The sequence below is a fragment of the Stigmatopora argus genome, chromosome 9, assembly GCF_051989625.1.
Source record: "Stigmatopora argus isolate UIUO_Sarg chromosome 9, RoL_Sarg_1.0, whole genome shotgun sequence".
Classification (NCBI taxonomy): domain Eukaryota; kingdom Metazoa; phylum Chordata; class Actinopteri; order Syngnathiformes; family Syngnathidae; genus Stigmatopora; species Stigmatopora argus.
Window position 1 is genome coordinate 3,994,357 of NC_135395.1, and position 27,736 is coordinate 4,022,092.

General features: G+C 37.7%; 2 protein-coding genes across 5 annotated transcripts in view; both read left to right on the forward strand.

The window, feature by feature from the left end:
• The window catches only part of LOC144082868 (X-linked interleukin-1 receptor accessory protein-like 2), a 181,180-nt gene extending 172,446 nt beyond the window's left edge, over positions 1 to 8,734 (forward strand). Inside the window, exons 11-19 of one of the 3 annotated variants that reach the window (XM_077610328.1) lie at positions 404 to 464; positions 1,632 to 1,744; positions 2,925 to 3,070; positions 3,390 to 3,467; positions 3,552 to 3,668; positions 4,499 to 4,621; positions 4,928 to 5,170; positions 5,310 to 5,340; positions 6,878 to 8,734. In XM_077610328.1, coding sequence (XP_077466454.1) covers positions 404 to 464; positions 1,632 to 1,744; positions 2,925 to 3,070; positions 3,390 to 3,467; positions 3,552 to 3,668; positions 4,499 to 4,621; positions 4,928 to 5,170; positions 5,310 to 5,340; positions 6,878 to 6,966 — 1,001 coding nt within the window. In that variant the 3' untranslated portion in view covers positions 6,967 to 8,734. The remainder of the gene's footprint in view (positions 1 to 403; positions 465 to 1,631; positions 1,745 to 2,924; positions 3,071 to 3,389; positions 3,468 to 3,551; positions 3,669 to 4,498; positions 4,622 to 4,927; positions 5,171 to 5,309; positions 5,341 to 6,877) is intronic. The other 2 variants (XM_077610329.1, XM_077610330.1) reach the window with 2 other exon arrangements.
• Positions 8,735 to 13,706: 4,972 nt separating this feature from the next.
• LOC144082299 (mitogen-activated protein kinase kinase kinase kinase 4-like) overlaps positions 13,707 to 27,736 on the forward strand; it is a 31,969-nt gene continuing 17,939 nt past the window's right edge. For both annotated transcript variants that reach the window (XM_077609346.1, XM_077609347.1), the window contains exons 1-12: positions 13,707 to 13,890; positions 15,040 to 15,105; positions 20,791 to 20,847; positions 22,331 to 22,456; positions 22,576 to 22,686; positions 23,565 to 23,655; positions 23,748 to 23,878; positions 24,066 to 24,120; positions 24,222 to 24,300; positions 25,699 to 25,871; positions 27,201 to 27,273; positions 27,489 to 27,612. In XM_077609346.1, the coding sequence (XP_077465472.1) occupies positions 13,834 to 13,890; positions 15,040 to 15,105; positions 20,791 to 20,847; positions 22,331 to 22,456; positions 22,576 to 22,686; positions 23,565 to 23,655; positions 23,748 to 23,878; positions 24,066 to 24,120; positions 24,222 to 24,300; positions 25,699 to 25,871; positions 27,201 to 27,273; positions 27,489 to 27,612 (1,143 nt within the window). In that variant the 5' untranslated portion in view covers positions 13,707 to 13,833. The remainder of the gene's footprint in view (positions 13,891 to 15,039; positions 15,106 to 20,790; positions 20,848 to 22,330; positions 22,457 to 22,575; positions 22,687 to 23,564; positions 23,656 to 23,747; positions 23,879 to 24,065; positions 24,121 to 24,221; positions 24,301 to 25,698; positions 25,872 to 27,200; positions 27,274 to 27,488; positions 27,613 to 27,736) is intronic.

Genomic DNA, 27,736 nt, shown 5'->3' on the forward strand with positions numbered 1-27,736 from the left:
AAACTTTCCAGAGTCATTCATGCAGCTTGGATTTTAACCCTACTGTACTAATAGAGTCACCGTGGCTGACCACCAGTTTGCTACTTCTTCCAAAATGCTGCAATCTGTAACGATAGACCAAATCAACATGAATCAATTAAAAACAACCCTTCTTTTTATTGAAGCCTGAATCCAAATGTTCCAAACAAATTACTTCAGAGGATTAAACCTATATATTTTACATTGGCACGGAGAACATTTAACAACAAAACCAATATATTTCTTGTATAATAGCACTATATATATTATGGTACAATGTCTATATGGATTTGAATAACTGCTGCTAATTTACTAAAGTATGTCAATAATAGTGTTTTAATGAATGTTTATTGTGTGATATGTAACCTTTTTTATGTCTTATTAGATAATAAGGAGTATGATGCCTATCTGTCTTACACGAAAGTGGATTTGGACTCCCTGGGCAGGTAAGGACATGTTATATTCAATAATATCCTATGCGGTGCAGTACATAATGCAGTAATATCTGTTTCACCGGTTAAGTGTGGCATTTTTACTGTATTAAAAAGATGGCATGCGTATGAGTGGTTAGCGCGTCGGCCTCACAGTGGGGGACCTGGGTTCAAATCCAGGTCGGTCCATCTGTGTGGAGTTTGCATGTTCTCCACCGGCCTGCGTGGGTTTTCTCCGGGTACTCCGGTTTCCTCCCAAATTCCAATGAGTGTGAGCGTGAATGGTTGTTTGTCTCCTTGTGCCCTGCCATTGGCTGGCTACCAATTGAGGGTGTCCCCCCACCTCTGGCCCGAAGTCAGGTGGGATAGGCTCCAGCACCCCCTGCGACCTTAGTGAGGATAAAGCGGTTCAGGAAATGAGATGAGATGAGAAAAAGATGCCATATTTCAAATGTGGAAACATTTGAATGTTCTTATATTAGATTTTCCATGCATTTGGCTTTTTAATCTTCTTCCGTACCGCGCATCCTCGTAAGGCTTGCAGGGGATGCCGGAGCCTATCCCTGCTGACTTCTGGCGAAAGGCAGACTACACCCTAAACTGGTCCCCAGTCAGCCGTAGGGAGCATTCTTTTTTTAATCTTTAGATTAAACAGGTTCCTGTAGACACAGGCATTACAGTAAATATTGATTGGTTGGTTAGCAGTATGTCGGCTAACATGAGTCGGGGTTTGACATGGAGCGATGAGGAGGCGGAATGCCTTTGTGATATTTGCACGTAAAATAGACGTTGCATCAATACCCTCTGATTTGCCAAATCCCTCGTAAACACTTGTAGTTGGATGAACCATATCAATATGATTACGAGTGTTTCAACCCCCATGATTGTTTATTTCTGTATTTTACGGTGTTACCCCATCTAGCCTGTTTTGTTTGTTGATTTAATGATGTTTGCACATGTGTGGGTTTATTGTCAAATTCTGGGTCGCTCGCAAAAAATTGCAATCTGAAAAGGAATCGCTCCAACACAACAAGTCTAGACCAAAGAAAGTCACCTCTGGACGTTCCTGGGGCGAATTCGCCTTTAAAGTCCCAATTTGGATTTGCAGTAAAGTCCTTGCAGATTTTCCAATATGTACAGGATTTGCCATCAGAGTTTCATGAAACATCTTGTTATTCGCAGTAGAAGTAGCAGTGATGAGGAAACTCTTGCTTTGGAGATCTTACCTGACGTCTTGGAGAAACACTATGGATACAAACTGTTTCTGCCAGACAGAGATCTCATTCCGAGTAGTAGTAAGTATCCATCAACTCTCATCTGCTGATTCTTTCTCTCTCCAACTTACTCTTAGCCACCACCCCTCTCTCTCTCTCGTGTTTTTATATATTCGTATATGTCAGTTATAAGTATCCCTCTCTGACATGAAAACTCTGTCTAAAACATTAAACTTTACTATGTTCAAATATATAAAACATGTAGGACTCACCACAGTGACACTGTATCTACTGTATGTGCTTGTACCTATTGTCACAACTAGTCATATGTCATGTAAACCATAACATCATTATTCTTACTTTCCCAAACAACTACCCAACACATACACAAACACACACACACCATTTGTCATAATTCTGGGGTTATGTGTCACTCTCGGGCCAATTCAAGTGGGAAATACAACGGTTATTGCTCTATCTGTCAATGGACTGACCTCATTTTCACAAACACTATTACAGATACATGGGATTTGGGTGCCACGGTCTTTTAAGGACTCTAAAGCATTTTGACTCAAAATGGTTTTTCTCCTCTTTGCAGTAGGGATTATGATTCTTGCACTCATGTCTCGTTTTACACTCAATAGCTGCTTTTCTGTGGCATATGACAAACTATCTTTGCCAGTTTAGATGGTAACATGGCTGTTGTTCAAAGTTTCCATAATGACAGTTTGAGGACGGATCATGGAAACAGTAAAACAAAAAAAGTTGACAGAAAAAGTACCCTTACTCCTTGCTTAAAATTTGTATGCCCTCATTTAATTTTAATTACTAACCCTTTTTTTTGCTTTGCTGCTGACATAGTAACAAAACCCAACATATGTAATTTGCAAAATATACATATAGTTTGAAAATGAATGGAAATGATTCATTATTTATATCAAATATGTTTCAAGGGCATTTTAAATATTAAGAGAAAGATGGAGAAAACTTCCATTAAATAAAAAGCCAGTCGACCTAATTTTACCAGTGCTGCGTCTTATTTGTGGTATTTAATTACTCTGTGTGAAATTGCAGTAGGTTCGCTGGAAATGTAATTATTTCAGCAATTCATGCAGATCTTATTTTAGTGAATAGCATTAGAGATGCCACAAACATAAATCCAAATTATCTGCGAGTTAGGAAATATCTAGTATTTATTTATGACAACACATCCAACTCACTATTGAATCACTATGTCTTTGTCTCTGTTCTGCTTACTCAGCATACATTGAGGACCTAGCTCGTAGTGTACTGCAGAGTCGACGTTTGATTATTGTTTTGACACCAGAGTTTGTGGCCAAGAGAGGTTGGAGTATCTTTCAGATAGAAACACGCCTTCACTCCATGCTGGTAACTGGAGAAATTAAAGTAAGTCAGCATTTTGAGACCTTTCAAAACATTTTTTTTCATGTTTGAGTGTTATTGTACTGTATGTTAGCATGAAAGCAAAGTCAAACCCAATTTGACCGGGCACACAAATAGAATGTGAAAAGGTTTTAGGGCTTCCATAGTTCAAGGATTCAGGGAACCTTTTTCATGTTGTTTTGTACATTGAATGACAAAAAGTAACAACAATGCAGAAAAGGCGAACGGCAGCCTTGGCCCAGATCTGCAATACAAGATTTTTCTATACTTAGAAAATGTTAGTGCATGTCAACTCCTTAAGTGTTTGATTTTTTAACATTAGGTCATCATGATAGAATGTGCAGATCTTAAGAGTGTCATCAACTTTCAAGAGGTGGAAGCACTTAAACACACAATCAAGGTATTCAGAAAACAGTGAGCAGAGAGATTGATTTTCCATCTAAAACTATAAGCTTTATTCAAATATCTACTTTTTTCTTGTTAGGTTTTATCCATCATCAAATGGAGGGGTCCAAAGAGCAATGAACTATCGTCAAAGTTTTGGAAACAGGTGGTCTACGAAATGCCTGCTAAACGGAGAGAGACTTTGTCACGGCGACAGGTAAAAATATCTGCGACTACCGCTCCCCCTCTTTCCCCTGATTGGCTTGCCATCAGAAGGTGACTATTCGACATTAGGCAACAGTCTGACGCATTGGTTCGGAGAAGACCACCGACATCCTTTGCTCTCAAAAAAAGCATTCCGGGAGTTCTGTGTTCGTCTTTTAATGACAGAATTAAGTGTCTTTCTGACTTCGGAAAACGTAGAAAACTGACATACCTACAAGAACCACTTTGCATTCCGCAATATTATTAAAACAGGCAGTTGCTTCATTGCTCCCACATCTTTCTCCCGTTTGGCTTGGTCATCAGATGGCCATGAAGTGGTTCAACACTTGAGTTTGGATAGACTGTACTATATGATGAATGAATAAATCAGACAGGACCATCTTGTTTTCAAGGTTACATCAAACTTTTGAATTGGGCTAAACAAAACATTTTAAAAATGCTTGCTCGTTCATTCATGTGAAGTCTGCTTCAACAGTAAAGACCAAGAAAAAGTGCCTTTTCAATTTTTAGGCCAATGAGGACCCATAATGGAACCTTTTCAGAAGAATACTGAATATAAACCATTCATCTTGCTCAGTAACAGATTGTAGGCTGAATAGCATTAGTAGTGTGGATTTGGCCCTTCACCTCAATACTGTAATATGTGAAGAATATTTTCAAAATACAATTTTAAGGTGGGGGGTTTAGATGAATGACACATCCCTGATGGTGTAGTGGTTAATTCGCCTGACTTCAGTCTTTAATAATGGGTCAGTTCTGTGGCTTCTCATAGAATTAATGCAACCTCCCCCCAAACACCACCCCACCCCACCCCCATAACAGGTGATGGACTCGGGTGAACAAGGCCTATTTGGAGACCTACAAACATCTGTCTCCACCATCGCCATGACAACCACCTCAGCATCTCTGGTGCCTCAAAATGAAAATCGGCATGGACATCAACAGGTCAGCTGTTGCAGTTAATCTACATTATATATATTATCTTATGCCTTGGAGTATCTTTTTTAATTGGTTAGGGGATTTTTTTTCTTAAACATAAATTACTTAAACAAACATCCCAGGTTGCTCCTCTTCTTAGTATTGTCTAATCCTACACCGACTTTCTATTTAGTATATTCTGTTTATAATTTTCTTTTTAGCTTCGAATGTAGGTCCCAACAAACCACATTGTTACAAGGTCAATTGAAATGCAGTTTTGAGGAACACTGCATGACAAAAGTTTTAAAAAAATGGTGTTTCTCTCCTCTGTAGGTTTCCTTGGCAACAGAAATTCCTGACTACAACCAGATGACCTTGCCTCTCGGAGGGGGTCACATGGCTGCAGCATCCCAAATGAGGCATTTCTGCCGTAGCTACGAGTTTCATCTTCCCCCACAGCCTCCTCGTGCCCTGTCGCCTCCGCTCCCACCTCCATCCACCATGCAGTTCTCCACTCTGGGCCCCGGGGGGCGCCACGTCTACTGTAACATTCCCATGACACTTCTGAATGGACAGGTGGGGAGAAGGCACTCCCATTAATCTTCATTGGTAGAAAGCTTGTAGCAGACCAATCCTAATTTTTTAACCCTCAACTCTCTATTTTGTGTGCATGTCCCCAGATATTTTTCAACTAAAACCCCTCTTTTCTCCCTAGGGGTTCAGGGCGGTTGACTGGGGAAGAAGAGGTCTGTTTGGATAAAATAAATATACAAAAAAGAAAATGCATCCACTTTTTTTTCTTTAATGTTTTTCAGTCTCTTTGTTTTTTGGGGAGTCTGGGGTGCCTTTTTCTCTTTTTAATTCTCATATCACACACAGTTGTTCCAAAAGCATTGGGAATAAGACAAGTTGTAATGTATATTATATTAAGTCTATATGCACCATCAACATGGATTTCCCCAAATAGACAATCAGAATGAGAGGAAATGTGGATGTTGTTTAGATTTAGTCTTTATTATTACAATTTTCAGGCGTTTATGAGTTGTTGTTTTTCTTCATCACCTTATTATTAAATATTTGGGTGAAAATAGTGTCCTCCTTCGAGATACTTTGCCAGGCAACTACCTTCCCATTCGTCCTCATTAAATGACTCGCTATGTCGAACCACCAGAATGCAGAGTTAAGCACAGCTGCATTTTTAGTGCGTAGAAATACCTAATTGTAGTATCAACTTTACGTTTAAACTGAACATTTATCCAAACAGTGGGCACAGTGGAGCTCTATATGTGCTCACCAAAGCCATTTGCCACAATGCTGCCTTGAATGTAGTAGTTATTAAAGATACAATTTAATCTCTGTGGGAGTTCTACATATTGAGAGTGATGACTAAGGTAGCCAGTGGTGGCTTTGCGTTAGCAGCAGAGGGATTGTCCTTGGACATGTGCCTGGTAGAATGACAATTTAGTGGCAGAAAATCCATCTCAATTTGCGCCTGTTCAGATGGCATCTAAATCGTAGCACAAGGTAAACTGCCAGATGAACGCGATTTTGATTAATTTGATGTAGCCACAGGGAACTAGATTGTGACCAACCGCGACAAGCTCTTTCTGAAAGTTTCATCTTCAATCTTTGATTGTTTTATTTATAATCCACATGTGTCAAAGTGATGGCCCGGGGGCCAAATCTGGCCCACCACATCATTTTGTGTGGCCCGGGAAAGTAAATCATGAGTGCCAACTTTCTGTTTTAGGATCAAATTAAAATGAAGAGAATAGATTTATATTAAATTTCCTGATTTTCCCCCTTTTAAATCAATAATTGTATTTTTTTAATCCATTTTTTCTGTGTTTTTAGTTCAAAAATTATTTTGTAAAATCTAAAAATATATTTTTAAAAAGCTAAAATAAACATTGTTTTAAATCTATAAAACACTGAATATTCAGTGCTTTTAATCCAGTTCTTTTAATCCATTTATTTAAAAAAAATCTAAATATTATATCTAAATGGTCCGGCCCACGTGAAATCAAGTTGACGTTAAAGCGGCCCGCAAACCAACCTGAGTCTGAAACCCTTGTTATAATCCATTGTGATGGTGTTTTAATCAAATCCATAAGTATGTTATCCTCAAAATTCTTCTGGATGCAACTGTAGGTGGCGTGATACACAGTTGTATTTTATGGGTTCATAATACAACACAGCACCACATTTCTTTTTTAGGGATGCACAATAAATTACTCCCAAGGCAATGACTGCTTTAACCATGTTATATTGTGTGTCTACCAGGTTTCTCAGAGCAGCACACTTGGAAAGAAGCCCAATCTTCACCTGAACAGCACCTTTGTCCCACTCACCAGCAGAGAACTAAGCTCTGATATCTGGTAGAAACACTGTTAATAGTGGATTAAAGACTCCTGGTTTACAAAGAAATACTCTCTGACTTAGGAACTGCGTTTTTTGGACCTTGTACAGCTATGTGTTGGGGTCTCATCATGCCACATTGTGAAAAAAACTGCTATAAAACTCTTAAAATGTGGACCAGACAAGATTTGGACTGCTCATGGACCAACACAGATTACAAACTGATTGTATATTTGTATTGAGCCCACCATTGAATTAGAGACTTATATACAGTATGTTACAGTGGTGAGTAAGATTTTAAAATCACTCCTATGCTTGCAATACAGGTAGATGTGCTACTGAAGATTTTCGCCCACATCAGAAGCATGATGGACATGTTGGATTTCTTTATGTTTTGATCTGGAAGTATCCTTGACAAAGGTCCAAGAAATTTATTTTTAAAAAAATTGTGGGTCATGCAGATGTATTAAGTGTATTAAGGGAACACTAAAATGAACAAAACTGCACATGCAGTAATATTTTCATGAGTAACTGTTTAAATTCCTATTTAAACCAAATGCCACTGTTTGTCTTTGTTTTGCAATAGAACAGAAAGTACAACATGTTTGCTTGTAATACTACTGCTAAACAGGAATACTCATAGTAACCCTTTTTCCATCTTCTTTCAACTGTTCTTTCTTCACTGTAGACCTATTTCTCCTTTCTAGTAAAAAATCTTGTGTTTTTTTGTACCTTGCCAATTTGGAAATTGTAGTTGTTCATAGAAAATCCATGACCCTCATGGATATCCCTCAGGTCATGAAATGATCTCTAAAATCTTGGAAACCAATTCCATCCTACTTATTGGTGAACTTGATATATTGGCCTCTGACACTAACATTATGTATTTCTACAAAATAATTCCATTTCTAAAGTTATGGCTATGACTGTAAAGCTGAATTGGTGGTGGACTTGGATGTGAACAACATCCATATTAGCTGATTTTTTTATTTTTTATTTTTTCCGAAGAAGGCGGATAGCAAAGAAAATGAGAGGCTAAATTAGTATTTAGCTATTCGAACTGATGGAGGTAAACTGGTAAACCTTAACCCCAAATCTGCAAGTATAAATTAAATGTTTTTTTCTATTTGCATGGTCATCCATTTAGATAAAATAAAGAAATGATTTTAAAAGAAATAGGTAGACCAAAAGGCACAATTGTTTGTGCAAGGTTCTTTTAACCAATGATCTTTAAATCATAAGGTCATGAATGTCTCGCAAATGATCTGATTTTTATTATTTATTTTGTTTGACTTTGTTGACAGTTTTATTCCTCTAACTTTGGTGAGACTTTTACCTGGTTCAGTTCTAAATGTTGTTTTGCTACAATATTCTGTACAGCTTCAATAATGTGCGCATAAATCTATTACAGGAGCTCTTTCTTCCCTAGAGTTTGTCCTTTTATTTCTCCTTCAAGATGGACTACTAACAGGCGACAGACAGCACCACATAATTCTTGTCAGCTTTAAGAAAAAAATGAATTGTTCTTACCCTGATATTTAAGCAAAGAGAACCTGTTTTGAATTTATGCAAAAGGAGTGTCATTGTATTTACAGTAATAGAACCAATGAATTCTGGACATTTGAGATTATTTGATACAATAATTATCAATGGCTTGTTTTATCAAATCGCAATATGAAGTCTAGTGGTTGTCTTATGATTTAAGATAATTTTGTTGAACAATCCTTGGTTATATTGGTTGGAATAATTTAAACGAGAATAAAAGTCACGCAAGTTGTTTTACATATCGTGGATGAGTCTTCCTCCCATCATAATGATCTCTCCATTTTTCTTCATCATCATCCTCTTTGATCGTTGACGATTCCATATCTTCCGCCATCTTCTGTTGTCCTTCTCTGTTATTCGCCATTTTGGAGAGCCACCAATAATACCCCTGGTTAGACTGATGCCAGGTACATGAGCCGGCTGACTGCCTTTTCATATTTAATGTCATACCCTGCAAATTCTTTTTTCCAATTATAGCGTGTCACAAAATATAATTAGTGTCAAATGGGTTTTCTTTCATGGATCTAAGTGCAGGTAATATGAAGGGACAGTCAGTACATTTAAAATATTTATATTTCCTTTTATTTAAATGCGATGGTTTGGGGTTATGCTTTTAATAACCCGACAGACATCATGGAAAAAAAGCAATATAGTATTCACTCATTTTCTGAACTGCTTATCCTCACAAGGGTCGCGGGGGGTGCTGGAGCCTATCCCTGATACGTGCACCAGGCGGGGGACCCTGAATTCGTGGCCAGCCGATCGCAAGCAGTGATTTATATGCTTTAAATCTAGAGTAAACAATATTATGAATGGTCGTATGCTGTACTGCAACTGTATTTGCTTTAGATTTTTAATTGCCGCCCGAAAGTAACCAACTCTATTAAAGAGAACAACTATGATGATGCAGTGTAATTCTCAGTTACGGTTGGAAAAAAAACACCACAGTAAATACTACACTGTTGTTGTGAGTATAAAGGCTAAACGTTTGATGTACCCAGTGGTGGTCCGTGCATTTTCTAGTGACGCCTTCAGCAAAAACTATTTTATGGCTATAAAACCTCTACTGCAGCTACAGCTGCGACACATAAAAAAATAAAAAATAATAACCTCATACAATTGAAATATTATTTAGGAATATAGCCATATTTTACTCACCAAAAATCCTTTTTAACTGTACACAATATTCATCCTCCTTTCATTCTTCCTTCTTTTCTATCGCCATCAAAGCTAATGCTGAAAGTCGAGCCTGTTCTGTTGTATTTCTGGCATACGTTTTTATTTGATTTAGTGCTGAAAATGTTCGTTCCCGGTTGTGACAGATTTGCTTGCTTTGGAGTTGTCCGACCTTTTTTTTTCTTGAAAAGTCCGTCTTGAAAAAGGCTTTAAATCAACACAACAATATATTTGCTTGTGCAGCTCGCTCCTGATACAGTTTGGTAGCTCTGGCTAGTCCACTCTATAACTAGCCAATCATAGTTGGTGAAAGCGATGATGTATCCCTACGCCTGCGAGAAGGCAATGACGTATCCCTACGCCTGCGAGAAGGCATTGTGATGTTGCCAACTCGAAATCTGGTTGGTTAAAGCAAGTCTTATTGACGCTTGTTTAATGCAGCAGAGCCTGCAGAACTGATTGTGAAGGCCCTGAGGCAGATTTCTGACCCTGGCAACAAATACTGGCTGAAATGTGATTGGTTAAATTCTTCAATATGAAAACACATCTGGCAGCAGTGCAACCAGGGGGAAAGGCAATGAAAGGAAGCTAACAGACAATTTGGAATTATTTAATAAGTATTCATGGACAAAATATAATTAACATCAGTCTGTGATTCAGAAATTTCTTAGGCCAGCAGAGAAGGCCTTGAAGGCCCTGACGGCACACCACTGGATCTACCGTAGTTTCATTAAATGATGTGTCCCTGTGTTAAATGAGTGTATAACTTACTATAGCTTAGCACTGGGTACATCATGCTTGGCTCATTACGTGAGGATGTATAATGATGATTTAGAAATGTAACGTTCATTTCACGGCGCAGCAGCTTGTGAAATTCATTTCTGAAAATTTCTGGGTACTCCACAATGGATATGTGGCCTGGATATTTCCAATTTGTCACACTTAGGCATAATTTTCTTGGTGTCAGTGCATGCAATATCCTCAAACTATGTGAGAAATACACATTTTTCATTAAATGAAAACACAGTGCTCAAACTACATCTGTAGAAGATTGGCACTATTATTTAATTGCATTGCATACAAAAATAAAACAATTTTAAACATTAAGCAATAGTTTTATTCATCGTACTTACCAATCAAATTGAATTAGTGATTTGGTACGCTCTTGTGGTATCTATTGCCAATTATAAACCAAACTACACGATACATACTGTCTTCTTCATTAATCTATTTGAGCCACAGATCAACGTGCATTGATTTAATAATAATAATAATAATAATCGGACATAGGCCCTGTCGTCATTATCAACAACAAAAAAGCCTACTTGTCATCACACCCAGAAACTGCGTATGACGAAATTGGTGGTGCTTCTCCATAAGCTATGTTTACTCGGCAAAAGACCTAAATAAGTGATAGTTACGGACTTGTAATTGGCATTATGCTGTTATGGATACAGGTCACTTACCTCTCACTGTCTTTCACTTACCTTCAGTCAGCTAGTAGGAGGCAGATCACCACCCAAACATCTTTTCATATTACCTCAGAAGGGAATGTGTGTTGTATTACCGCAAATTTAGAGTTCTGATGGATGTGGGGGAAAAACTGTCCTTAAGCCTATTTGTCCGTACTTTGTGGGACCTATAGCGTCTGCCAGAGGGCAGCAGCTGGAACAGATTGTGACCAGAGTGGTAAGGGTCCCCTATGATGTTCCTGGCTCTGCTGAGGTAACGAACGATTTAATTTATTATTTAATTAATTTGTCCAAACTTTAGACATTAGGTTTTTGAGCACATAATAATGTTCTTTAACAAGTAAGGGGCATCAAGCAAGTTGGCAAATTAATGTAATGAGGTAATATATATGAAAGAATATACAGACAATGAGTGTGAGAAATCCAGGAGGCCCTCAAATGACCCTTAAACAAATACTGAGATCTACACTGCGAAATGGGCGATGAATTCCATTACAATCACTCATGTCTCAATGTGACACCTACACCCACACTGGGGGAAGTGGGATCATGTTAAAATAAAAAAAAATCATGCAGCGTGATTATCCCCTGTAACAAAAATCCACTTCAGGCCGTGTTTTACGGTAGAGGGCACCTGCACACTGTAAAAATAGAACCCTTGCAGTCAAATGAAACCAGTTTTCTTACAATGCTTTCCAAAATCATACTAGTTGCTGCGACCCGGCGGCTGGAGTGGTTAGCGCATTGACCTCACAGCTCTGGTTTCTTGGGTTCAAATCCAGGTCTATCCACCTGTGTGGAGTTTGCATGTTGTAACCTGGGCCTGCGTGGGTTTTCTCCAGGTACTCCGATTTCCTCCCACATTGCAAAAACATGCATGGTAGGCTGATTGGACAACCCTAGTGAGGATAAAGCGGTTCAGAAGATGAATGAATGAATACTAGTTGTTGATCACATGATAAAATGATAATGCATGGACTAGTGTTTGCAAAACTACAGCCTCCTGAGAATATGCTTAGACTATGTGTTGAGGGTATTTATCATTTGTTGATTTCGTGTCCCTGTTTGAAAGAACAAAAATCAAAGAAAACTTTTACATACCAACAGACCGCAGTTACTCACTGGAAGGCTGTTTTATTGTTTGGAAGAATGTTGTGTAGTTTTAAACTTCTTTACCGCAAAAGACACGTGGATGAGTGTGTAGGCAGCTGACCCTGGTGTGAACAGGGCCACTGTGTAACATTACAGAGAGAGCATTCTTCGCGACAGAATACATGCACGGGTGCACGCATTAACGCATTCGCACGTAGAGACTGCAAGCGAGACACTTACCGTCGGTTGGCTGTGATCCTGTATTCTTCTTTTTCTCTCTCCTTTAACTCAAAGACGCATAAAAGCAAATGCACATACCAACAGTGCACCCCATAAAGATCGTATTGTTTTACCATGCTGGCCATGACTCATCAATTAAAGCACGACTTTTTCCCTCAATAATTTCCATTTTCAGGTCTCATATCCTAAAGTATTACTTTATTATATTTGTGTGTGTATGTGTATATATATATATATATATATATATATATATATATATATATATATATATATATATATATATATATATTTATATTTATATTAATATAATCCCAATAACGGGAATAGATGACAAACCCCTTTGGGCAGAAGAAACTGGCTTCATTTTTTTAAGTAACAAAAATATGAATAATGTGACAGTGAATAATCGAGTTTATGTCCAATCCATTTGGTTTGGGCTGACAAAAAAAATTAGATGGAGATGGACGTCCAATCCATTTCAAATGGGCTAAAAGAGTTGAAATATTTTTGGTAGTAGTTGTTGTTTCTAATGTGGCAAAAATCCTTCTGACGTACGATACAACGACATTTTCTCTTCAAGCGAAATGTTCCTATTTTTGGTTAGCGCGTAGGCCTCACAGTGGGAGACCTGCGTTCAAATCCAGGTTGGTCCACCTGCGTGGAGTTTGCATGTTCTCCCCGGGCCTGTGTGGATTTTCTCTGGGTACTCCGGTTTCCTCCCGCATTCCACAGACATGCATGGGCTGATTGCCCCTAGGTATGAGTGTGAACGTGAATGGTTGTTTGTCTCTTTGTGCCCTGCGATTGACTGGCCACCAATTCAGGGTGTACCCTGCCTCTTGCCCAGCTGGGATAGGCTCCAACAACCCCCGCGACCCTAGTGAGGATAAAGCGGTTCAAAAAGTGAGATGAGAAGAGATGTGACATTTTAAGAGCTGCATTTCATTTATTTTTTTTCAAATATATTTGGGTAATGCATATCATAAAGTTTTTCCTTGAGCTGAGATGTGTTGACTGCTGTTCATCAGATTTTATTGGCACTGATCACTGAAGGATTGTTGTCTGGTTTCTATGACTTTTGATAGAAAACGTTGTTGAAACAAATTGTTTTGCAGTAGTTACCTAAAATGCGTGAAATATCTACCGACCTGGTATAACTTAGACCTTACATCCGGTAGGAATATTATTGTGAAAGGTTTATCCGGAAATGGTTGGCATTTTACAATTAGACTTGATGTGCTAGCAAAAGTTGAGAATGGACTCAAGAAACAAGTCCGTTAGTTTTGACGAAGACCAAACGAGAGGTTCCATGACTTGCCCGCAGTTATCAACACTTTGACAACATTATTGGCAGCAATGTTGCGAGAAAACACCACTAGAAGTTTGGACAGCATAGACCTTTCTGCACTGAGAGTAAGACGAGACACATTTTGTCCAGTATTAAGGAAACATTACTGTTTACGCCGTTGTGGGTACGCGGAAATGTTAACGACAATTTTAACTGGTTATCACTGTTTTTGTCGTTGTCACTATTTGCATTGTTTCGTGCTACAGTTCTCTTTCATTATGTTTGAAACTGCATGATGTCTGTCAACTTGTTGAATGCATTCTAAGAGATCTTTTAAGTGGTTGTTGTTAGGCAGTGTCACTTGGCTTAACTTTACGGTATTTACAAGGCGCATTTTTCTTAAATCGACGCTTTGGATGCTTGACGCAAATAAGACAATCGACTTGCTTACATTGACAAACAAATAGAATTTAATTGTACTATACAGTTAATAAATACAGCATTGTCAGAACGAAAAAAAGTGGCCAATTTTGGAGAATGTAAGGGATAATGTCATCCAGATTTGCAAATCCACTTCAATGGTCACCCCTTGGGAGCAACTGCATTTTTCAGAATCGGCCACAACTATGGAATACAGTTTTGCCCCAAATTCGAGGATTCGACTGTTTAATTCTTTGGATACCATTGACGGTGCTTTACGTCCAATCCATTTTCGCCCGTCTCAGCAAACCTGAGCATTTACTGCCAGTCCTTCCATTTTAAAAAAAAGAACATCAATGGGGGTGCGGCCCGGTGGATGGAGTGGTTAGCATGTCGGCCTCACAGCTCTGGGGTTCTGGGTTAAAATCCAGGTCACGTCCACCTGTGTCGGAGTTTGCATGTTCTCCATGGGCCTGTGTGGGTTTCCTCTGGGTACTCTGGTTTCCTCCCACATTCCAAAAACATGCATGGTAAGCTGATTGGACACTCTAAATTGCCCCTAGGTATGAGTGTGACTGTGCATGGTTGTCCGTCTCCTTGTGCCCTGCGATCAGGTGGTCACTGATTCAGCCCCCCCCCTCCCCCCCCCCCGAGTCAGCTGGGATAGGCTCCAGCACCCCCCGCGACCCTAATGAGGATGAAGCGGTTCAGAAAATGAGATATGAGATGAGATGAACATGAATGGGAGGCAATGAGTGATGTGCACCTATGATGTCAATTCTGCATGTATGTATAATGTGCACCTATGATGTCAGTTCTATATTATATATTTTTTTCTTTATCCAATTTTGAAGGATCCTGCAGGTATTTTTGAGCTGGTGGAAGTCGTTGGGAATGGAACCTACGGTCAAGTGTACAAGGTGAGTCCCTCGTAGGATAATGTTATTAATGCAAAAAAAGTGTGTGTAATAAAGTTGTTGAATGTATGTAGGTTTAGCTTTAGTTTAATATTTTTAGAAGTTTTTGACATATTGATTGTCGCATCTGTTAACATTGGTTACCATTGATATAAATGGAGGTTTAATCCATTTGACATGGGAGGGCTTGTAACCACGCCCCCCACACACACGTAGTTCAAATGGATTGAACAGATTTATATATCACTATCAATGGCAGCTAATGAGTTAATCAAGTAATTGAATCAAAAAACAATATTTTCCATGATCAAACAGTCCCCATCTAAAAGGCACTCACTGCCTGATGAGAGTGTAGGGGGGCTTCGTTTAGCTCCGTTTAGTGAGACATTGAATCAATGAGTTAGTTGTGGCTGCATAAGCACGTGTATGAAGGTGCTTATGTGATCATGTTATAACAGTAAATCAAAGTCGAATCGATGTGTCTATGCTTGACCACTTGTAGTCAAACTGCATTTCATTTTTGATAGCAATGAAAGGCCTTCTAAAATTAGATGGTATTGATATCTTTTGATCGTAGATGTGCAGCTAGGTATGGTTAGTTAGTTGCTTGGCTGTATAGACATATTGGAGACACATTTCTTTTCTTTCTGTCTTTTACATACTGTTTCCTCTTGGATAGCTGCCATGGCACCATCTTGTCTCTATTTCATTTCTACACAACATCAGCACACATTGATTTAAAAAAAAAAGACATTACCTCAGGCAACATGAATTTTAGCTAATCCGTTTGCAGGGGAAGAGATGCATGTTAACTTCTTACACAAAATGGGTCAAACACTTCACCAGGACCACCGATGTCACATGTTTAAGCATCTTGGGTTTAGTTGACTTCCTTTTAGCAGTATATTTTTGGTGTCACGTATATTTGTAGTTAAAGCCATAGTTATGTCAATACTGTTGTCTGTTACCACAAATCACTTTTTTATTTTAATGAGTTGCTTGAATGGTGAAAATTCCAGTAATCCGTTAAAGTTTGTTGTAATTTGACAAATTTGTTGGGAAAAAACTTTTTATTTCAAAAATCAAGCTTTTAATATTTTGACCTGATTCAACTTTTATATTCATATCATTCTGGCACAGTACCAAAATGAAACACAGAAAACATAACACAAAATAAAAATAACAATAAAACCATCAGCAAACTAAATATATATATACCTGTTCATTCCAACAATATCTTTGCTTTTTGAAGCAGTCACAGTTCAAATAGGAGATTCGAGTGAGTGTTATGTAAATTTGAATGCGTGTAAGAAAGAGGTTAGCTGTGAGTCATGGTAAGATTTCCTGAAAAAGGAAATGTGGCAAAAGTGGCACAGTACAGCATGTGAATTTGCACACACTTGTTTTCTGACACAACTTAAGACAAGTATATATATTTGATCTCATGACACACATTCATTGATTTCTTAACCAGTAAAAACAGGATGTGGAAGTATGCCCTGAGGATTGTGATAACCTTTGCCCTAAGATATGTTAAATACTTTGTTTCTACTTCCCTTCATAGTAATGAGCATATTTGCTTGTATGAAATACCAGCACTCTCATTTTCTTTAGTAAGGGAGAGACATTGTTCTGCCTAAAGTGATAAAGTGTTGTGGCATGTGCAATTGAGAGGACATTGTTTATGTTGCAACCACGAGCCCTTGCTGGAATTTCTCTAACACTAAATGTGATGCCTTGTTGTGTTGTGTTCACACTTTAGTTATACCAGATTCTACTGGCACCGTACAGCTGAGCCAAAGTGTTATGGTGTCATCTCATATATCTGTAGTGCCAACTCAATCAATCACACAAGTATGGTCATCATTGTTGTGGTGGGCTAATTACACACTTGTTTAATTATTCAAGTTTTGTTTTAACAGTAATATACTAAGAAATGTGTTGTGTTAAAGAGTATTTTAGTTGATACGTAGTAGAGGAATTGATCACTATGATAATGTGCCTGTGTCAGTTTGTTTTCTATAGTTGTTATTTAAAAAGAAAATATGCACTATGCAGTTTTCAAGCTGCTAGTTAGGATTTTAATGTAGCATTCTTTCACTCTGTATTTTGATCACTAATGCTTAGTACAGTAAATACAAAGCTACAAAGCATCTCTCAGCTCAAAGATTACCCCTTCTTGTAATTAATATTATCACTCATCAGATAAAATGTAAATTAGTTTAACATGATCAAAATGTTTATAAAGTTTGTATGTGTTGTTTATGAAGCAGGTAAACATGCTCTGCTGTAAAGCAATGAGGGGGGGGGCTAACAAAAACATTAATCGCAAAGTGATTTGACTGATGTTCTGTGAATTATTTAGCATCTTGGATTGGAGTATGTTTTTCCTTTTCGCATTTTCCGATGCAAGATATTTTGTGTTGCTGCTTCGTTATGTCTTTACGGTCAAGGTATAGGAGACAATTTATTATTCTAAATATATTTTTGACTAACATGTTATTTTTTTCATAAATTAAGTAACAGTTCTTGCTGGTTAACAAATTAAAAAAAAAAAATCATAGAAGAATGTAGCAACTTTTCATACACAAAACCCTATCATCAGAAGGAACAGTTTTATAAAAACTTGTAGGTTGTAAAGTACAAGGTCATTTAAGGTACTTTTTGTGTTATGCTATAAAGCAATTGTGCATAAAAATGTGCAAAAAGGAGAATATAACAAGAATTGACTTCAACTCTATTGAATAAGACAGGTTTAGAAGCACTAAAAAAGTCTACCATGTGAATGGACATTAGCTTTGCATCCATACGAGAAAGAACTCACTGTGGAAATCAAAACTGTCACACTATTACTAACTTATTTTGTCTCGGATATTAAATCAGAAAGGGGATTTCACGGCATACTATCAAAAACAAATTAATGCTACCATTGTTATTAAAAAATATATCGTCTCATTAATGCATAGATGACTTAGTACCACGTATTTTGCGTTTGACATTTTGGATATTTGAGCCAATGTCTTGAGATTAGGGTTAGCCAGCTGTTGTTTTTTATTATTATTCTTGAATTTATCGTTAATAATATCATTCATTTATATTATTTTTTTATTTTAATATGTCTCCTCATGCCCTGCGATCGGCTGGCCACCGATTCAGGGTGTCCCCCGCCTCTGGCCCGAAGTTAGCTGGGATAAGCTCCAGCACCCCCCGCAACCCTAGTGAGGATAAAGCGGTTCAGAAAATGAATCAATGAATGAATGTTTTTCATTTCATGATTTTATTAGTATAGTTTGGATGTTTTAGCCCTACCCTAACAAATAGGAATGACTATTCTTGTTGACCTTGCGAACTATTTATAGTTTATTTTTCATTTCTGCGTAAGCCTTTTCCTCACAGCCTCCATGTCCAACATTACATGGTAAAACTATTGGATAAATGGGACAAAGAACCTTTTTATGAAAGTTTGATAGTCTTAGAAAAATGTTATCGAACAGAAATGCTATAACTGGAGTTCTGTTTCCTGCCATTCTTGATGGGCTGCATGTTTGTACTCTAATAATTAGGGATACAGCCCGACTTGGTTTGTCATTTTTGAGAATGGGAAAAAAAACGTAAAACAAGAAGAATTGGAGCCAATTCCAACACTCAAACACCGTTGAGGAGGATTGTGCCTCAGTCATCGTCTTGTAATCGTTTTCTCTCAACTCATGCATGCATGCAAACGCATACAGAAGGGCGTTTCCCTGTTTGCAAAAGGAACTTCCCTTCTGTGTGAGAGACAGCGTTTCTCTGAGTAAGTGTGTACAGAGTACGTGTGTAAGATATTTTTTCTCTGTGTTGTAATGTAAAAATTGTTTCTTGCCCAAAGCATTCGACACACCACTTTTGAACGTCCTTGTTGGTTATCAATAAAATTAATGATAAAAAAGAAATGCAAATGTGCAGCATGAACGTATGTTGAGATTTTTTTGGGGTCTGCCAAAGGTCACTTATACTAAGCCTTCCTCATTATTCTGCTCTCACAGCTGATGTCTTTGACACCATTGTGAAACGACGCACACGCAAAAAGCAAGGCTGTACCCCAATGCAATCCTTAAACATGAATCACTCACAGTTCCTTAAATCGTGTTGGTTTCAAATTTTTTACTTCCTCTCTGTTGGGACTGAACGGTTGGGAACATCTTCCAATTAAAGTATTTTTTGTAAGGAGCATAAAAGAAAGAAAGACTAAGTGGAGCCATGGGAGAGCGCAAGGGAGGATAAAGGAAGGAAGACAGAGGTGAAAGGCAGAAAGTCTGAGCACACGGGAGGAAGGAAGAGGTAGAGAGCATGATGAAAACTAGAGAAGAGAAAAGCAGCTAATAGCCTTCATGTGTTGCTTTCACGGGTAACATTTTTGATTCCAACATCCGGCAATAAAAGATAGGACCAATATTTTTATTTATTTTTTAAATTTTAATCCAAAGAAGCAGCAATTGCTTCTGGATCAAGTTGATCACAAAACAATTCAACCGACCTTGTCCACTGATCGCTTCTAGAGTCAGTTAGCCACATTAAACCGCTAGCTTTTGGTCGCGGAAGTGTCTTTCTTGGTGACTAAATCAGTAATACATGTTTAGTGAATGCACAGATTTGGCTGACATTTAAATCTTTTGCATGTGTATGTATGTTTACTCAGCTGTCAAACGATTACATCTTCCTCTGCCCTTGCCTGTACACTCACACATCCACCCTAATGGAAAATGTCTTTGCAAGTCTGTTAATGGCTTCATCAATAATTGTCTTATCTTTTTTTGTGTTTCACACAGATTTCATACAAAATTAGCATACTTTTATTTTATTTTTTCTAGGGTTTTGGGATAGTGTACTGGAGACTTTAGAACTATTAGAATGAATTAGAGCTTTTACATGTAAATTGCGTCTACTTATGAAAAATCCAAGTTACGAAACCACTTCTGTTACAAATTAATTAACTATATTTTATTCCAGTCGACAATGAACAGCAGTTGGTTCGGAAAATGTTTCACTTTTGTCAACTTGCTGTCTGTTTTATGAATGTCTGTCTGTATTGTATCTAATTAAAAAATGTATGAATATATTATTGTAACCTTTTCACTGGCACAATATTTATAGAGTACTCAGAAACAATTTAGCTGTCTGTGTTTGTCATCAGGGACACAATTTGTGTTCAGCTACATGTATGTTTGTGGCTGTGTGTCAGATTTCTCCAGCATTTCCATAAATGTGTAGGATAATTCTATTTGAGATATATTGAACCGTGGCAGAAAGTGCTTGCGCTCATTAATTCTGGTTGAGAGCTGTGTGTGTGTGTCAGTTATGCATGCGGTTAATAAGTAGAAAGCTCCGCATTCATAACTTAAGGTGGCAGCACTGTTAACAGACACAACTGAAAAAGAATAGACAGGAAGGCCTTTTCCTTATTTATCACTGGCATACTCAAATGCCAATATTCTGTGCACTGAGTACTTAGCGCACCGGCCTCACTGTTCTGGGGTCCTGGTTTCGAGTGCAGGTTGCAAAATGCAATTGTTTAAAAATATTTGACTTTGCAATCAGTCACTATCAAACATTAGATCATACGTACAAGCTTCTACCAGCTAAAATGATTATTATGTTATTATGTTCAATACATGTTAATGTTCAAATTTCATCCATATTTTCCAACAGGGTCGTCATGTCAAAACTGGGCAAATGGCAGCGATCAAAGTCATGGAAGTCACAGAGGTAAAGTCATATTATGTCTTTATTTATGGTAAAGAAAAAAAATCAATAATGATCATGGTTTTTTTTTTACCTAAAGATGGCAGCTATCTGCCATAATTTGCAGATATTTCTGCCTTCTTTTGGTGCAAAGTAGTAACTATTGGACGCACCATATTTGAAGCCCTGACTTGTTAAAACTAGCAATGTGCTTGTCGCAATTTTGCGTTTTTCTCACTTAAATGGTCAAGTAATAAAAATGTTTAATGTTAATATATATGTTCGCTTTTGTTAATATATACTATTTCACTTTTGGGGGGCTCCGTAATGCAGTTCCCAGAGCGCTGTTGTTGCTTTACTTTTTTAAGTCTTTGAATCTTTACTGGAATCAAATACATACAGATTTTTACAAAAACTTGATGGAGTAACTGTAAGTTTATAAACTTATCGTGGTTTACAGTCTGTAAGGTGACCAATTAAATTTGGCAGGAACTGAGCTGTTGCAGCGGAGATATTTTGGGCCGGTTTCCCCGCAATTCAAGGTGTGCTGCCACAGTGGTGTCGCTATCTCGCTATCTTCCGCACCATCTTTTTCAAAGGCCCCCGCCCCTCTTTTTTTCATCTCCTGAATCTAATTTTAGTATGAGCAGATGTCTGTCATAGCCAAACTGGCTGCAACATTTTTGTATCGTCGCAACATGCTTTTTTATTTAAGGATTTTTTTTTGGCCATAGATGTATGGCAGATGTATTTTTAGTGCGTTTCTAGATTTCAATAAAGATGGCATCATTTGATTGCTATTCTTACTTGACACACCCTGATATTGTGTGCTTGTCGTCTTACAGCTGTATTTTGGAACAGACAGGTGAGAAAAGACTAATTGAGTGACGTTGACAAATAAGTAAAAGGTGTGTTAATAAAAGCATGTGGCAGCTGGATTTTTACCCCAAATGTCTGGGTTCACTAACCCTTGAAATTGTTGAGATTTTTTTTTTAAAGTAAAGAATTACATGATTACGTTATACAATTGTCATCTTTAGAAGATGTATGACTAGATCCAATTTGTTTTTCGTGAAATCAGCAATAATGAAGACCCATTTAGAGACCTAATTTAGAATTATGATATGATCTGTCAGACTCAATTGGTGCTTAGTGTTGTTTATTGACAAACCCAAATTGTAAGTAAACCACAATCATCAAATGAGATTGTGAACGCTGTTTCAACCCACTAAAATTGTTGCTGATGTCAATGTTTTGTGTAATGCACAGCTGTATCTGGGTCCAAAAAGCATTGCAATACTTAATATTCGCCTGCCTTTGTCTCAACACACACTCCCAAACAAATACAGACTCAAAGCAGGATGTCTCGTGTTTGGGATAGGGGTGAAAGTTTAATTTCTAACCCCTTCTTTTAACTAGTTATGTTAATAGACTTGACTAAACTAAAGTATACCTTTCTTTCTGTAAAGACACTTAACCAACCCTCTCCCTTGTCACTTTTATATAGGAGGAAGAAGAGGAAATAAAGCTGGAGATCAACATGTTAAAGAGTTATTCTCATCATAGAAACATTGCTACATATTATGGAGCTTTTGTTAAGAAAAGTCCTGCTGGACAGGACCATCAGCTCTGGGTTAGTCCCTTCAAACCAGTGTTTTACATATTCGTATTCCTAAATATGGCAGGTCTACTATATTCTTATACTTGTTTTTTAATTATTTTTTTTACATATGATGGCATCTCTCTATTTAGTTGGTGATGGAGTACTGTGGAGCCGGCTCGGTGACGGACTTAGTAAAAAAAACAAAGGGTAACTGTCTGAAAGAGGACTGGATTGCATACATCTGCCGAGAGGTGCTCAGGGTAAAGTTACACAAATACACCAGATCAACGCATGACTAGATGTTGATGGAATCCATTTTTTTTAATGTGCTGTTGTGCATTTTTGACTGCTTACTGAAACCTGTCGTATCAGAGTCAGACTTTGTGTCCCATTTATCACTTTCATTGCTTCCCGACAGTGAAGGCATTTGGTGCTTGGGAATACACACTCTTAACACATCTATAGAATGCATCTTGTTACTCTATTTCTATGTGGACACATTCATTTCATAGTTGGGACTCTTGCGGAAGCATCCGAGAAAGTCTAAACTGACACAAATGTTTCTTGATTTTTAAGGAAAACATCTCCTCTCATGTTTTCCCACTGTGACTTTCACAGTGTAAGGGATTTGTTTGTTATTTTGTCATTGTTATGATTATCCTCATAAGCCAATGCAAGGTCCTGAGAACCACTTTCTCATTAAAATTTAGAACATTCTGAGAAATTATACTGCTTGAAAGATAAAGACCTCTGGAATTTTGCCAGTATTTTTTTTTTTGCTGTTGTCAACCATACTCTCTTCATATTGTTTCAACATCATAACAGACACAACCACAAGACACTGTGACTGATCATTGTGGGATGAAGTCATTGTCACAATGAGGACTCACTTCCTCTGTTTATTTAACCCCCTTTTGAAGGAGTGAGAGCCCCCACATGCATAAAATTGTGCCATTCATTAGTATCCTGTTCTACTGCTCTCCACCACTTAAACTACTAATAGTTGTTGGTATTTTTTCCTGAAGGGGAAAAGCATCTCAACAAGTTTGAAAAACTGTTCCCCTATTGAGCGAATGTTTATGACCTCATTTGTCATCTGACTATGTGGATGTGTGTTTTGTGCATATTTGTCCTCCAGGGTCTTTCCCATCTCCATTCCCATCATGTGATTCACAGGGACATTAAGGGACAAAATGTTTTACTTACAGAGAATGCCGAAGTAAAACTTGGTATGACACATGGACACATGAAAATCAATGCAGGCATAACAATACTAGCTTTATAGGTCCCCTTATTGTCAGTTCTATTTTGTGTGTTCTAGTGGATTTTGGTGTTTCCGCACAATTGGACAAGACGATTGGTCGACGAAACACTTTCATAGGAACTCCTTATTGGATGGCACCAGAGGTTATTGCATGCGATGAGAATCCAGAAGCCACATATGACTACAGGGTATGACAAAAATAATCATATTTCTGAAGTTAGAGGTCGACCATTGAACAAAAAATAAAAGGCTCTTATTCATCACAGGTTGTTCTTACATAAACATTCTCAGACAGTCACGCAATGTGGCGAATTCATCAAAAAGTTGTGTGTGCAGTGCACCCAATTTAAACTTATTTTCTATCTTTCTTAACAGAGTGACCTCTGGTCTTTAGGCATCACTGCTTTAGAGATGGCAGAAGGAGCCCCTCGTAAGACATTTGCTGCATATTCCTTTTTTTCAAATTATTTTACCCACTCAGAATTCATTGTGTGACTCTTTTTCCTTTGTACCCCATGAATGTGTGTGTAGCGCTGTGTGACATGCATCCTATGAGAGCTCTGTTTCTGATTCCACGCAACCCTCCACCAAGGCTTAAATCTAAAAAATGGTGAGTTTGAAGATGCCTACACACACTAGAAAGTTGCACAGAAGTGAATTGATCCCACTCCCTTGCTTCATGACGCAAGATTCAATGCAATCCCACACTTATTACTCATTTTTTATAGTCAACAGTCAGGTTTTCAAATGCTATTGTTTTTAATCTTTTTTTAAATAATTATTGTATTTTTATATTCATTTTGTATATTATTAATACGAAATTGTGGTGGCCCAGCGGATGAGTGATTAGTGCCTCAGTGCGTCGGTCTCAGAGTTCTGGGGTTCTGGGTTCGAATCCAGGTCGGTCCACCTGTGTGGAGTTTGCATGTTCTCCCTGGGCCTGTGTGGGTTTTCTCCGGATACATGCATGATAGGCTGGTTGGACACTCTAAATTGCCCCCTATGTATGCGTGAATGGTTGTCTGTCTCCTCGTACCCTGCGATTGGCTGGCCACCAATCAGGGTGTCCCCCGCCTCATGCCCGAAGTCAGCTGGGATAGGCTCCAGCACCCCCCGCGATCCATTGAGGATAATGCGGTTTAGAAAATGAATGAATGAATGAATGAATAATACGCAATTTGAGACACGTTTGAGAAAATGTGAACGTCTTCAATAACCCTGTGTTGCCTCTATCTCTCTCTCTATCTCTATCTATCTCTCTCTCTCTAAATATATATATATATATATATATATATATATATATATATATATATATATATATATATATATATATATATATATATATATATATATATATATATATATATATATACGTTTGAGAAAATGTGAACGTCTTCAATAACCCTGTGTTGCCTTTCCAACACAATAGTAGAAAAAAGTAATTCTCATTTAAGTTCCTAGCCTGCGTCAGACTCATTTTCTTCACTCTTTGTATAATAAATGTACCCATCAAATTTGAACTGGCAGTAGAACCATCCTGTCCTTCATTCACTATTCATTTCATAGAATACACATCCATAGCATTCACAGCTTTCACTAGCTTGAACAGTCGAAGATGGGTACGTAGTTCTTTGCCATGGCCAGCTTCTTTGCAGTTCCAGGTATATGATTTTTTTTTAAATTACCCCTATTCAGCTGTCCTCTTTACATTGGATATACTGCTTGAGACTAAGATGGAACACAAATTGCCAATTTATAAAGGGATTTTTATATAATAGGTCTTAGTTCTTATTAATTCCAGGTAAGTTCAAGTTCTCTGGCAAAATATAATTTATGAAATGTTTGAATTTGCAGGGAATGAAGATGAAACAATTTTACTGTATTTTAACTACAAAATAGTGACAATTGCATTGCATTTTCTCAGACCAATTACCATTTTCGGGCCACGTTTTATACACGTTATCATTTTTGAAAAATTATGTGTTTTGCTTCTTTTTATCTTTCACAGGTCCAAGCGCTTTCTGTCATTTATTGATACCTGTCTAGTTAAGAACCATCTCCACCGAGCTACAACCGATGTTCTACTGAGGCATGCCTTCATCAGAGATTTGACTAATGAGAGACAAGTTCGCATTATGCTTAAAGATCACCTCGACAGAACCAGAAAGAAAAAGGAAAAAGGTAACTAACGCTTTAATGCACGAATTATGATGATTGGATTGGATAACTTTATTCATCCCGTATTCGGGAAATTTCACTGTGACAGTAGCAAGAAAAGGCATAGTTATAAGTTAGACAGTACAGTCGCTAAGCCCGCAGAACAACAAAGCAAAAGCAAAAAGTACAAAGCAAATCAAAAGACGTAAAGCTAGACAAAAAACTGGAAGCACACAGGAATGTTTTTATACATTTATTTTTTTATACAGGGAACACATTTAACTCATTGGCTGCCATTGACGGTGCTAGGTGTCCACTTCGTTTTGACTAGATGAAAATGAATTAGACGTTTATCAACATCAAATTCATGCAATGAGTAAACTACTACTAAAAAATAAAAATTAAAAAGTATTGTTTGGGGCTGTGACCAGTATCTGTTTTTGTTTTTTGGTAGACTAAATACATTTTTAAATGTATTAATTTTCTTTTCATTAACATTTATTTATTCATTGAACCACTTATCCTCACAAGGGTTGCAGGGGTTACTGGAGGCTTTCCCAGTTGACTAGGGAACCAGGCGGGGGGACACCCTGAATTGATGGACAACCATTCACGCTCACGCTCATACCTGTGGGCAATTTAGAGTGTTCATCCAGCCTACCCTGCATGTTTTGGGGATCTGGGAGGAAATCGGAGTACCTGGGGAAACCCCACACAATCCCAGGGTGAACATGCAAACTCCACACAGTGAGGAACGACCTGGGATCGAACCATCAACCCCAGAACTGTGAGGCCGACACGCTAGCGACTCGATCACCGCCCCTGTTCATTAATATTGGCTTAATTTAAAAATGTTTAATATATGTTTTCAAAAATACGTAAAAATATGATTAATAAATAAAAAGTAATGCAATAATTAGTGCTAATGTTTAGTTTTTTTTCTTATATGATCAAAACCAGTCACTTATAAGGGGCTAAAGGTGAGCGCCAAAAAATGTTTATAAATAGCCAACAATAGTGATTTATAAATGGATAAAACATGAGTGTTTTAAATGTTAACGTTTAAATAGCCACTGACTGTCCCTAGAAGGGTTAATGGTATTTATAGGCATCCTTTGGAGAAACAACATTGACAATGTTACTCCTTGTGGATTTCTGTTGATGTACAAGTAGGTGTTTTTTCCTGCTTGGCATTGCTGCCTGTCGCACCTCCTCCGGTGCCCATGGGTCAGAAGTAATAGCACTAGAATTCACTGTAGGAAAATTGGATACCCTAATTCAGAGCATTTCTTTTGTGGTCTGTAGTAAGAATGGTTAGCTAAAAAATAATATATTATTTTGCTCACTTCTCAGATGGCCCAGAGTACGAATACAGTGGAAGTGAAGAGGAAGAAGATGAGGTCACAGAGGAGGAGGGAGAGCCAAGGTAAGTTTGACAACAAGAAGAGCAAAAATAAATATATAATACGGAATAAGATGAATTAAGTCACTATATTAATCTAGACAAACAAGGCAATAATGCAGAAGTTTGTCTTGCTATTATTTAGTATCATGGGCCATTCATCTGGTATTTGGGACTAGAAATGTACTTGGCTTAATATTTCTCTTCAATGATTTTTGTCTTTCCAATGCGTCTTCTAGCTCAATAGTGAATGTTCCTGGCGAATGGACTTTGCGGCGTGAGTTTCTGCGTTTACAGACTGAAGATCGAGAACAGAGCAGCCATAGAAGGAACAGAATTGTTGTGGATCAGCAGAGACAACAGGTCTAAATGATTAGATTTTATGGTTAACTTTTTTAAACACACATATCACAATGTTTTAATACAATCATGAATTTTCTTATGTAAAGTAATTTACATTTACATTAATTTTGTAGTTCATCAATGC